Raw genomic sequence first — 13,742 nt, 5'->3', positions numbered from 1 at the left:
TGGCACATACTGTTAATGTACTATATCAATACTTTATTATACTACAAACTTAAGCAGCCCTGTAGTATAGCTTAGTATGGCTTTGTTCCAATATCATTACAGGTATATGTCAGGCATATTCTCTGAAGTATACTGCCATATAGCCCTAGAGTGACATGTAGCCATAAAGTGTTATGTTGTCCAGTTGAAAAAAAAATGAAAGTAACAGAATAAAAATAAAAAAACATATACTGGTATAATTTTCTTTTCCTTGGTGGCCCACTGTGAGCTGTGCTTTTTATTGTAAAAAGTGAAAATGTATGCTGAAACATACAACCCCAAGGGAGGCTAAAATGGCACTCTTTTGGCCTCTGTCAGATTACTAGTGGCCAATGACTTTGTTCACCACACTACGTTTACACTACGTTTGTACCAGTAAAGAAGGGGATTTATTAAGCTGTCTTATAATACGTTTTTCTTTGTTGCCCATAGCAACCAATCACAGCTCAGCTTTCATTTTACTAGAACAATAGGAGGAATGAAAGCTGAGCTGTGATTGGTTGCCATGGGCAACAAGAATTTAACTATAAGACAAAGAGATAAATCTCCCCCAAAATGTGAACAGACCCTTAGACATACAATCATACCAGAATATAAATTCATAGTGTAAACTTGTTACTTCTGAATGAAATATAATGTTTAAATAGTAAACAGAGGGTGGTTATTAATGGTGCTTTTTCTGATTGGGTGACTGTTACTAGTGGGGTACCACAGGGGTCCGTCTTGGGTCCTGTTCTATTTAATATATTCATTAATGAACTTGTAGAGGGTTTGAATAGTAAAGTAGGAATCTTTGCAGATGATACTAAACTCTGTAAAGCGTTAAACACAATAGAGGACAGTGCACTGTTACAAATGGATCTGGACAGGTTGGAGGTTTGGGTTGGTAAGTGGCAGATGAGGTTCAACACTGATAAATGTAAGGTAATGCACATGGGTAAGAAAAATCCGGGCTGGGATTATGTATTAAATGGGAGAACACTTGGGACGACTGACATGGAAAAGGACTTGGGAGTCTTAGTTAATAGTAAATTTAGCTGTAGTGACCAGTGTCGGGCAGAAGCTGCCAAGGCAAATAAAATCATGAGGTGCATCAATAGGGGCCAACGACAAGGAAATAATTCTACCGCTGTACAAATCACTAGTCAGACCACACATAGAATACTGTGTACAGTACAGGGCAACAGTATACAAGAAAGATATAGCGGAGCTGGAGAGGGTTCAAAGACGGGCAACCAGAGTAATACGGGGAATGGGAGGACTACAGTACCCAGAAAGATTATTAGAATTGGGGTTATTTAGTTTAGAAAAAAGAAGGCTTAGGGGCGACCTAATAACTAGGTATAAATATATCAGGGGACAGTACAGAGATCTTTCCCATGACCTATTTATACCCAGGACTGTTTCTATAACAACATCTTGAGGAAAGAAGGATTCTACACCAGCACAGACCGGGGTCCTTTACTGTAAGAGCAGTGAGACTGTGGAATTCTCTCCCGGATGACGGGCAACCAGAAGAATACGGGGAATGGGAGGACTACAGTACCCAGAAATACAGTCATGGCTGTAAATGTTGGCACCCCTGAAATTTTTATAGAAAATGAAGTATTTCTCACAGAAAAGGATTGCAGTAACACATGTTTTGCTGTACACATGTTTATTCCCTTTGTGTGTATTAGAACTAAACCAAAAAAGGAGGATAGAAAGCAAATTGGACATAATGTCACACCAAACTCCAAAAATTGGCTGGACAAAATTATTGGCACCCTTTCAAAAATGTGGAAAAATAAGATAGTTTCAAGGATGTGATGCTCCTTTAAACTCACCTGAGGCAAGTAATAGGTGTGGACAATATAAAAATCACACCTGAAAGCAGATAAAAAGTTCACTTAGTCTTTGCATTGTGTCTGTATGTGCCACACTAAGCATGGACAACAGAAAGAGAAGAGAACTGTCTGAGGACTTGAAGATTGTTAACCTTGAGATTGTTGATATGTTTCCACAATTTTGGTTCTCAAGTCCATCTCCAGAGATCTAGATTTGCCTTTGTCCACAGTGCGCAACATTATCAGGAAGTTTGCAACTTATGGCACTGTAGCTAATCTCCCTGGGTGTGGATGGAAGAGAAAAATTGATGAAAGGTGTCAAAGCAGGATAGTCCGGATGGTGGATAAGCAGCCCCAAACAAGTTCCAAAGATATTCAAGCTGTCCTGCAGGCTCAGGGAGCATCAGTGTCAGCGCGAACTATCCCTCGACATTTTAAATAAATAAAACGCTATGGCAGGAGACTCAGGAGGACCCCACTGCTGACACAGAGACATAAAAAGCAAGACTACATTTTGCCAAAATGAACTTGAGGAATCCAAAATCCTTCTGGGAAAACGTCTTGTGGACAGATGAGACCAAGATAGAGCTTTTTGGTAAAGCACATCATTCTACTGTTTACAAAAAAACAGAATGAGGCCTACAAAGAAAAGAACACAGTACCTAGAGGGAAATGTGGTGGAGGTTCAATGATGTTTTGGGGTTGTTCTGCAGCCTCTGGCACTGGGTGCCCTGAATGTGTGCAAGGCATCATGAAATCTGAGGATTACCAATGGATTTTGTGTCAATGGGTTTGCGTCCGAGATCTTGGGTCTTCTAGCAGGACAATTACACAAACATGTCAAAAAACACCCAGAAATGGATGGCAACAAAGTGCTGGAGAGTTCTGAAGAAGCCAGCAATTAGTCCAGATCTAAATCCCATTGAACACCTGTGGAGAGATCTTAAAAGCATCCTTCCATTATGAGAGACCTGGAGCAGTTTGCGAACTCGCTCTGTGCTGTAATGATAGCACAGTGCCGCAGCGGGGATCCCGGGGCTCCGCAGCAGCGGGACCGCGGCGATCTGACATCTTGTCCCCTATCCTTTGGATAGGGGATAAGATGTCTAGGGGCGGAGTACCCCTTTAAGGTTGCCAATAATTTTGTCCAGCTCATTTTTGGAGTTTGGTGTGACATTATGTCCAATTTGCTTTTTTCCTCCTTTTTTGGTTTAGTTCCAATACACACAAAGGGAATAAACATGTGTATAGCAAAACATGTGTTACTGCAATCCTATTCTGTGAGAAATACTTCATTTTCTAGAAAAATTTCAGGGGTGCCAACATTTACGGCCATGACTGTATTATCAGAATTAGGGTTATTTAGTTTAGAAAAAGAAGGCTTAGTGGAGACCTAATAACTATGTATAAATATATCAGGGGACAGTACAGAGATCTCTCCCATGATCTTTTTATACCCAGGACTGTATCTATAACAGGGGGGCAACCGCTACATCTGGAGGAAAAAAAGGTTTCTACACCAGCACAGATGGGGGTTCTTTACTGTAAGAGCAGTGAGACTGTGGAATCCTCTGCCTGAGGAGGTGGTCATGGTTAACTTGGTAAAAATATTTAAAAAGGGGTCTGGATGCCTTTTTGGAGAATAATAACATTACAGGTTATGGATTCTAGATCTATAGGGACAGAAGGTTGATCCAGGGATCTATTCTAATTGCCATATTTGGAGTCGGGAATTAATTTTTACCTCTGAGATGAGTTTTTTTTTTGCCTTCCTCTGGATCAACTCAGTAGGCACTCATTAGGGTTATAGTAAACTTGATTGACTCTGGTTTTTTTACCTTATGAACCATGTTACTATGTAAATTGGATGAACCTTAGTGCTAGGTGAAAGAGGCCAGAGTGTGCTTCTCCTGCGGCCAGAGAATGGATGTGAAACCCTGATAACCACCTACCAACAATACAGAAATCAAAAAGCAATTTCACAATGGCGCAAATAGAATCGACTCACTAATATTTACGTACATGGTTCTAACATGAACAAAGGGCACAACTGGCACAATCTGGTTTTGAAATAGAAACCAGAAGTAAGAAGTCTATAGTTTGAATGCAGAAAAACACCCCGTCCGGTGGCGCCTCAACAGCGCCTGTGCAAGCCATATATTCCTATGAGTTAGTGACGTCACTACTGGAGAGCAAACAGACCCAATTAAAACTTTAATACATTTCAGAGTGTATGCTTCTTCATCGGGGATGTCCACAGGTTGTTTGCACAATATTAAATAGCCAAGTGGCTAGGTTAAAGAGTTATATCTTTGAGATTGAATCCACTTCTGTTTCTCTTTATCCAGGTTTCCTGGTGAATAACAACATAATGGTCAAAATAAAAAGAAACAGAAGTGGAGTCAATCTGAAAGATACTTCTCTATAACCTAGTGCTTTTACTATTTAACATCATGCAAACACCAAAAGGACTTCTATGGCGAAAGAGCACTCTAAAACATGTTGAAGATTTTATGGTCTGCTTGCCCCCCAATAGAGACGTCAATAAATCGTAGAAATAAGGCTCTCTCTTACATATGCGCTGTTGAGACCCCACAAGCCAGGGCCCCACATTCAAACTACAGACTTCTTACCTCTGTATTGTTTTACATAACCAGATTAAGGAATTTTTTTTTCTCTACACAAAGAGAAAAGTCCTTCTTGACACCTACAAACCAGGTTAAAACCAACCACTATTATATCTTGGTGCTGGTTGATTAAAGTGTGCCTTTTGTTCCTGTTAGAACAGTGTACATAAATATTAGTGGATACCAATTGCTCCGTTGTCAAACTACTTTTTGCTTAAACTTAATATCAGTTTTGGAAAGAGTCTGAGACTCATCACATTGCCCTGTAAAACTTTCCTTTTCTCAGGTCCTGACCAAAGTTCCACCAATGTAACAGTGATGCATGTTATCTCTGTTCCCAAGGGCGAGACATTTAAAGTAAGAGTGGCTCCAATTTCACAAATGGTTAAATGCTGAGCAACATTTTGCTTAAGAAACTTGAAAGTTAATGCTTGGGCATGTGTGTTACACTGATATGTCCAGATGCAACCATCTACTCTGTAAGGCACATAGGATCTATAAAAAGGATCAAATATATTTTCAAATAAAGCTCCAGTGCTAACTCATTACAAGGGCCCCTCACCAACCATGATCCATTTATAATACTGGTGTGTTCTTATGTGGCACAGGGGTCTTAGGACCCACTCAGGCACTAGGTTGGACTGCTAACTGTGCTCCCCTATGCCCCTCATTCTGTGCAATGTCCTGAGTTCCAGAAGCCACTTCCACACAGGCAACCTAGCAGAAGTTTAGTCGGTGCCATCCTTAGCATGACATTAAAGGGGTTATCCAGGAATAGAAAAACACAGCTACTTTCTTTCAAAAACAGCTCCACGTCTGTCTCCAGGTTGGGTGTGGTTTTGCACCTCAGTTCCATTGAAGTGAACGGAGCTAAGTTGTAAAACCACACCCAACCTGGAGACAGACGTGGGCTGTTATGGAAAGAAAGTAGCTGTGTTTTTCTATTCCTGGATAACCCCTTTAATACGGATTTCAACCTGTCCTAGTTATTATGCATTTGTTCAGAAATTCCATTTTAATTAGGACAAAATATTTGTTCTGTACATAATAAATAAATGTCCTACAGAACATCCTCCGTTAGATAAACTGTACACATGAATAGAAGAGTGCTCTGTATAGCTGCTTATGAATGAACAGTAAAAAGATTCCACTGATGAACAATTCCTGTCAATCCCAGATAGTCCTGTCAAATATTCCATTTCTTCTTTTAAAAATATCCATGTTCAGTTATCATTTGACACCAACATGTATTTCCATCTCTGACAAATGTCAGTCAGCACAAAAAGGATGTAAAGGGCTCAGCCTGCATCTATCATCCACTCTGTGCTTTCGGGAAAGTCTGGAACATGTCTACCTAGCCACTAGAAATCAGAGTCTGTATCCATTAGCTCTGCATCCATAAGGTTTGCTCTGGAGTGCATTGGAGGCATTCCTGCTCTTCTAGTTTGAGTTCTTTCAGTACGATGCCCATTCCCCATATTATATAGATGAGAATTCCCACTTGAAAGCTGGAATGTTCCATCACGCTTTGGTTGAGGGATGAATTGAACATTGCTCTGTTCAGCAATGGGTAACTCATCAGCAGAATAGGGATGAGACATTACATTTGTGTGAGTGTATCTTCTGTATCCATGACGGTCATCCATGTTCTCAGCATGGTATAGACTACCCTGTAGAGGTGGCCACCTCCTATACTCTCTGTATGATCCTGGAAGAACTTCTTCAATTTCCTGTGGCTCTCTAGGCCTAGTCACCAGACCAGGTTTAGAAGGGAGCTTTGGAAGACGCGGCACAGCAGTTGATGTCCGAGATGGGTAGCCGTCCATACACCTTGTTTCCTCCACTGGTCTGATCTCTTTCTTCCTTCTCCTTTTTTTCTTTTTATTCTTCTTTTCTACCCCATAAGGATTATCTGCGTCTCCTAACCACACGTTTTCTCTATCCTCAGGAGGCACTAAGTAAAAAAAAAAAAAACATGTATTTTTATACATTGTTGATTGTATAAAATGTATAATTGCATAGCAAATAGAAAAGTACAATGCAGAAATTTGGAAAATTCAACACACAAGAAAATACTATTAGGATTTATATGGGTTTTTCAACTGCAAGATTTGAGAGATAAAAAAACAATGGTGAAAATGATTAAAAGTTGTAATAATTACCTTACTTATCCCCTGCTGCTCACATGCCACCCACCACTAGTGTCCCAATAGTATCTGTTCAAGCTGCTCCAGTGATGACTTTTTTACACCACATGTTACCACAGCAGTCACTCAGTAGTTGCAGTCGTGACCTCAGTGGTGACAAAACATCACTGCTACAGCCACTGACTGCCGTGGTCACATGTTGTGTTAACATGTCATCTCTGCAGCCGGAAAACAGACTGACAAGCGACCAGGAATGAACAGGCAAGTATTACTCACTTTCTTATTGTACATTATTGTAAGCTATGCTACATGGACAAAGGTATTGCAACATGTTATACCTACAAGTTTTTTTTAGGACATTTTATTTTATATCATAGGTATTAAAGGAGATCTGCAGCTGCATATAACTTATCTCCTATCCACAGGATAGGGCATAAGTGTTTAGTCAGGGGGGGTCCGACCGCTGGGACCCCCGCAATCTCCTGTACGGGGGCCCCAACTCTGCCACGGCTCTCCCGTGCAGGAGGTTTGTTGGCCGCAGCCGACACGCCCCCTCCATGTATCTCTATGGGAGAGGCGGAGACACAGTGTTCGTGCCTCCCTGCCTCTGTCATAGAGCTCAGTGAGGTCGATGACACGAGCAAAAGCCGCGCAGAGCCACGGGAGTGCCTTGCCACGTTATGGGAGATCGTACAGGGTCCCAGCGGTTGGATCCCCCCGATCAAACATTTATCCCTATGCTTCGAATAGGGGATAAGTTATATACCGCTGCAGTACTCTTTTAAAACAAAGTTGGTTCAACTTTGCAGTTACTTTCTACAAGACTTTGTAGTGTCTGTAGTGTCTTTGCAATTTAGATTATTTATCCAGAAAAGCAAATTTGAGGTCAGACACTGGTGATGATAAGGCCTGGCATGTAATCTTCATTCTAGTCCAAAGGTGTTTGATGGGTTCAGGTCAGGGCTCTGTATGGCCCAGTCAACTTCTTCCACATCAAACTCACCCAACCGTTTCTTTATGGACCTCGCTTTGAACAACGTGGAACAGTAATGCTAGAACAGAAAAGGTCTTCCCCAAATGGGTAGCATACAGTTTTCCAATACGCATTAATAGGCAAAATGTCAGCTCTGTGTCATCTTCTCTGGACCGTAAGAATATAATGTACCAATTCGCCTCTATAAGTGAACACTCACAACTAGATGTTGCATACAAACATGCGGTTATTTTATGCAATGTATGAACGTACGCGAAGATTCAAACATAAGGCACCTTCATACATTGCATAAAATAACCGCATGTTTGTATGCAACATCAAGTTGTGAGTGTTCACTTATAGAGGCGAATTGGTACATTATGGGGGAAATTTATCAAAACCTGTGCAAGGGAAAAATTGCCCAGTTGCCCATAGCAACCAATCAGATCACTTCTTTCATTTTGAAGAGGCCTTGTTAAAAATGAAAGAAGAAATCTGATTGGTTGCCATGGGCAACTGGGCAACTTTTCCTCTGGACAAGTTTTGATACATCTCCCCCTATATTCTTACGGTCCGGAGAAGATGACCAGACATAAAATATCTATGAGCATTCACACTAGGCAAGCATTCAGACCATGCGGCAAGCAACCTCTACTTTTGAATCATGGAATGTTCCCTGATTGTGCAATAGAAATTCAAAGGTAGCTACTATGCAGCACCTGTTTTTGGAACATGATGTCAGTTCCGATGAAAAAGATTAGAGGGTGTGTCTGATATGGGGCTATGTCATTTACAAATGTGTATATAAACCCCTCAATAAGGTAATGTCATTGCCATGATTAAGAGCTTATGCTCGAAACGCGTCGGCGTTTCACTCCGATTTTAGAGTGACATGTCACAATTCCCTTTCCACCATGTTTTTTTATTTTAATGGAATGAAGTAAACATTAAGTTTTATTGCACTTGCGGAGGCTGGATTTCCTTTCCTCTTTTTGTCTGCATGCTATGGGGGCGGGCGGGTCCCTGCATCCGTGCTTCCGCACCGTTGCCTATTCATGTCTGGAGTCTATGCATTTGAGTGGTGAGCTGGTCTATTTTTCCTTTCTTTATACCTGCCATATCCCTACAAAGCCTAACTCTGTAAACACTGATAAGAGAATGCCAGAATGTAGGAGTCTACAAGCAGAAGCTACATCTTAATAGTAATAATATAAGTAGTTGAAAAGTAGTACTACATATGAAAGTTTATTACCTGGAGTTGCCACTGGAGTTACAGACACATCCTGTGGTAAAATGGCTCCTCTTCTAGCCACCATCTTTGTAACATGTTGTGCCCATGCAGAAGACATATCAGCTGATGGCTCATTGATGTCAAAGTTCAAACCAGCTAAGGAGTAAAAAGATCACGCATAATTATTCCAGCAATACAGAGTATAATACACTATACTAAATGAAACATGAAAATAATTCAGTACTAAAGTATTTTCCCATCATCTAGGCCAGACAGTTTAGTCATCTTTAAAGGACAACTGCAGCGCAATATACACTTATCCCCTATCTACAAGATAGGGGATAAGTGTTCGATCGCGGGGGGTCCGACCGCTGGGACCCCCCCGCGATCCCCCTAACGGGGCGTCGCCATTAGCGCTCATAGTGAGTGCTAAGGCGCGTAGCGTCGACCTAGAGGTCGACGGTGACGCCCCGTCTCCTCCCCGTCCCCATACAGTTCTATGGGGGAGACACGAACGCTGCCTCCCCGCCTCTCCCATAGAGATGTATGGAGGAGGCGTGCCGGCCGCAACGTCATGCTGCGGCTGGCAAGCCCCCTGCACGGGACAGCCGCGGCCCCGTACAGGAGATCACAGGAGGTCCCAGCGGTCGGACCCCCCGCGATCAAACACTTATCCCCTGTGGATAGGGGATGAGTGTTAATCACGCTGTAGATGTCCTTTAAGATGGGAAAGGCGAATAAATTAGTTTGCCAGCAGTTATATTCTTTATTTGTATGTACTATTATAACAGCTATAGATGGGTTCTTTACTAAACAGTTGGCATTTCTTTTGCCTTATCACATTTTTTTAAACAATAGGTTAGGGCAGAGAAGGCCTGTAGGGCAACTTTATATTTTCTTTACAAGGACTAACATAACCTCCTGGCCTCATTTAGCAGTTTTTTAACAGTGTGTTTCCACATTCACATTTAACCATTTCAAATATATATTTTTCTATAAATTGTGTACTCACCAACTGGTCCATCATGGGATACTGTGTGCAGACTAAAGGATAGTTCCTTCTCCGGGTTGTTTAGCAGCTCCTTCCGTTTGGAAAATGCCTTTGCGATCATCTTACTTTTCTTGATTCTCTTGGGTTCATCATCACTACGTCCCAAAATCCTGACAAAGATTTATATATACATCAAAATTATTCCAACCCAACATTCTGTTCTACTGCTTTATAAATTGCTTTCTATAAAGGTCAAGCTAAACCTTTGCTATAAATACTGATAAAGATATGCCTAGAATACATTTAGTATTTTAGCCAATAATCATTTGATGTAATTCTGAAATATATGAGACATTAAAACATGACTGTGTTTTCACTGAACCCCTAACCGGAGACCTCACCTGCACCAGGCTCTCCTCCAGATTATAATTGTTGCTTTGGTCCACACCCATGTGCTCATAACTATGCCAGTTCCAAACATGGCAAAGAGGTTAATCTTCTCTACAAGAAGGCTGGGCCTGTTCTTTATTTCACACTTTGGAATCGGCTTGTTGGTCTCATAGGCAATGGTCACATTGGCTTCACATCTGAAAAACCAAAGATATAAATAGCACATGTACAATCCTGGGCTCCTTGATCAATTCATTTATTGTTTTATGACATTAGAAGGCTTATATTAGGAGCATTTTTTCAAATTTCCTACAAAAGTTCAAAATCAAATTTTTTAGAAGGAACAATAACATTTTGAATATATATGTGTATATAATATATATATGCACATATATATATATATATGTGTATATATACATATACACACACACAAACACACACACATTATACACACACACATATATATATATATATATATATCTATCTCCACAAAAAAAGTTGACCACAGCACACAAAAGTATAAAAAGCAAAAAAGGTGATTTATTAAATGAACCTAGAGTGCGACGTTTCGGTGCTCTCACAGCACCATTCTCAAGCTTGAGAATGGTGCTGTGAGAGCACCGAAACGTCGCACTCTAAGTTCATGGAATAAATCACATTTTTTGCTTTTGTTACTTTTGTGTGCTGCGGTCAACTTTCTTTGTGGATAGCTTGATTTGGACCCTGGGACCGGGGCCCCTTGGACCTGCCTGCACCTACTACTACTACTTTGGATGTGCTGCCTTCCTTTTTGTGTGTATATGTGTGTATATATATATAAAATTTTATAATTTTTTAATTTTTTTTTACTTCTGTACAACAGCTCCCCCCCCCCTAGTGTCTAGTGCACAAAACATGCCGTAACAGGTTTAGGGGAGCTGTTGTACACCTAAACAGCTCCTTTACAAAAAAAAAAAAAAAGTGTAAGTGAAACTAAAGCATGCCGGCGGGCACAGCGTCGGCAGCTTGGGACAGGTAGGGGACACCGGGGGAAGGGGGACAGGTAAGGGACACTGAGGTCTCCTAGCAGAGCAGTGCGGGGATCGGGACACACACACTGTGCTGCTCAGGATTTTTCTGTGCGAAACGCTGCCATCAGCTAGTCAGATTTGACTAGCTGATATGAGTGATCGCTGTGAGGGGGGGGGGGGGGGGGGAAACCCCCCTAGGTGCCGAGGCAAGATGGTTGGCTATCAGTGATAGCCACCATCTCACCGTGCGTGGCGGGATGTTCCCGGTCATGACGTACATGTATGTCATGGGTCGGGAAGGGGTTAATAAACAGAATGGGTGGCAGGTGAGGTCACCTTTAATGTTTATCCCCCTAAATACATTCTGAATTGGCCAAATAATTGCAATACTCACAAAACATATTCACGGAAACTCCGTTCCCACTCTGCTTGGTTGAAGAAGTCATAGAAATGACAGGTAAAGGTGAGGAGCACAAAACCAAATGCCAAGAATCCAAATATTCCTATATTGGAACAAATGAAGAAGAGCATGTGACTTAATGAAGTCTACGCTACACTTTACAGCAGGGGTGGGGAACTTTTTTTTTTTATACCAAGGGCAATTTGGATATTTACAGTCAGGTCCATAAATATTGGGACATCGACACAATTCTAAAATTTTTGGCTCTATACACCACCACAATGGATTTGAAATGAAACACAAGATGTGCTTTAACTGCAGATTGTCAGCTTTAATTTAAGGGTATTTACATCCAAATCAGGTGAACGGTGTAGGAATAACAATAGTTTGCATTTGTGCCTCCCACTTGTTAAGGGACCAAAAGTAATGGGACAGAATAATAATCATAAATCAAACTTTCAATTTTGAATACTTGGTTGCAAATCCTTTTGCAGTCAATTACATCCTGAAGTCTGGAACGCATAGACATCAGCAGACATTTCTGGGTTTCATCCCTGGTGATGCTCTGCCAGGCCTCTACTGCAACTGTATTCAGTTCCTGCTTGTTCTTGGGGCATTTTCCCTTCAGTTTTCAAGAGTAAAAAGGAATTTTCAAATCGGATTCAGTTCAGGTGATTGACTTGGAAATTGCATAACATTCCACTTCTTTCCTTTAAAAAACTCTTTGGTTGCTTTTGCAGTTTGCACTGTGAAGCGCTGTCCAATGAGTTCTGATGCATTTTGTTGAATATGAGTAGATAATATTGCCTGAAACACTTCAGAATTCCTCCTGCTACTTTTGTCAGCAGTCACTGGATTAAACATGTGTGTAGGGCCATTAAAGTGCTAACTTAAACAGTATTTTACGTGAGTAAAAATATGCAATAGCTCACTTTTCTCAGGAAGATTCTTCCGGCTTTATTTTCTTATTTCATATTGCACAAAGACAGTCTCGCAGGACTCAGTTAGTTACATATAGCAGCAAGAAATAGCAGCAACATCTGTACTTTCATCAGTCATGGCACAACGTTTCAGGGGCGGACCCCCTTATTCATGCGCGATGAGATTTGTCAGCAGTCACATCATCAATAAATACAAGAGAAGCAGTTCCATTGGCAGCCATACATGCCCACTATGCCATGACACTACCACAACCATGCTTCACTGATGAGGTTTTATGCTTAGGATCATGTTCTTTCCTTCTCCATACTCTTCTCTTCCCATCACTCTGGTACAAGTTGATCTCGGTCTCATCTGTCCATAGGATGCTGTTCCAGAACTGTGAAGGCTTTTTTAGATGTCGTTTGGCAAACTCCAATCTGGCCTTCCTGTTTTTGAGACTCACCAATGGTTTCCATCTTGTGGTGAACCCTCTGTATTCACTCTGGTGAAGTCTTCTCTTGATTGTTGACTTTGACACACATACACCTACCTCCTGGAGAATGTTCTTGATCTGGTCAACTGTTGTGAAGGGGGTTTTCTTCACTGGGGAAATAATTCTTCGGTCATCCTCCACAGTTGTTTTCCTTGGCCTTCCGGGTCTTTTGGTGTTGCTGAGCTCACCAGTGCATTCCTTCTTTTTTAGAATATTTCAAACAGTTGTTTTGGTCACCTCTAATGTTTTGGCTATCTCTCTGATGTTTTTTTTATTCTCAGCCTAATGATGGCTTGCTTCACTGATAGTGACAGCTCTTTGGATCTCATCTTGAGAGTTGACAGCAACATATTCCAAATGCAAATAGCACACTTGAAATGAACTCTGGACCTTTTATCTTCTGATTGTAATTGGGATAATGAGGGAATAACACACAACTGGACATGGAACAGCTGAGAAGCCAATTGTCCCATTACTTTTGGTCCCTTCGCAAGTGGGAGGCACATATGAAAACTGTTGTAATTCCTACACCGTTCACCTGATTTGGATGTAAATACCCTCAAATTAAAGCTGACAGTCTGGAGTTAAAGCACATTTTGTTGGTTTCATTTCTAATCCATTGTGGTGGTGTATGGAGCTAAATATGTTAGAATTGTGTCGATGTCCCAATATTTATGGACCTGACTGTATAGGA

At 41.2% G+C, this 13,742-nt stretch overlaps 1 protein-coding gene across 2 annotated transcripts in view; it reads right to left on the bottom strand.

The window, feature by feature from the left end:
- Positions 1–5,428: 5,428 nt before the first annotated feature.
- The window catches only part of SMO (smoothened, frizzled class receptor), a 47,728-nt gene continuing 39,414 nt past the window's right edge, over positions 5,429–13,742 (bottom strand). For both annotated transcript variants that reach the window (XM_056569327.1, XM_056569328.1), the window contains exons 8-12: positions 11,629–11,737; positions 10,236–10,421; positions 9,856–10,004; positions 8,865–8,999; positions 5,429–6,446 (exon numbers count right to left, since the gene is read on the bottom strand). In XM_056569327.1, the coding sequence (XP_056425302.1) occupies positions 5,854–6,446; positions 8,865–8,999; positions 9,856–10,004; positions 10,236–10,421; positions 11,629–11,737 (1,172 nt within the window). In that variant the 3' untranslated portion in view covers positions 5,429–5,853. The remainder of the gene's footprint in view (positions 6,447–8,864; positions 9,000–9,855; positions 10,005–10,235; positions 10,422–11,628; positions 11,738–13,742) is intronic.

Source organism: Hyla sarda, chromosome 4 (assembly GCF_029499605.1).
Source record: "Hyla sarda isolate aHylSar1 chromosome 4, aHylSar1.hap1, whole genome shotgun sequence".
NCBI lineage: Eukaryota > Metazoa > Chordata > Amphibia > Anura > Hylidae > Hyla > Hyla sarda.
This window is presented reverse-complemented; position numbering and strand designations above follow the sequence as displayed.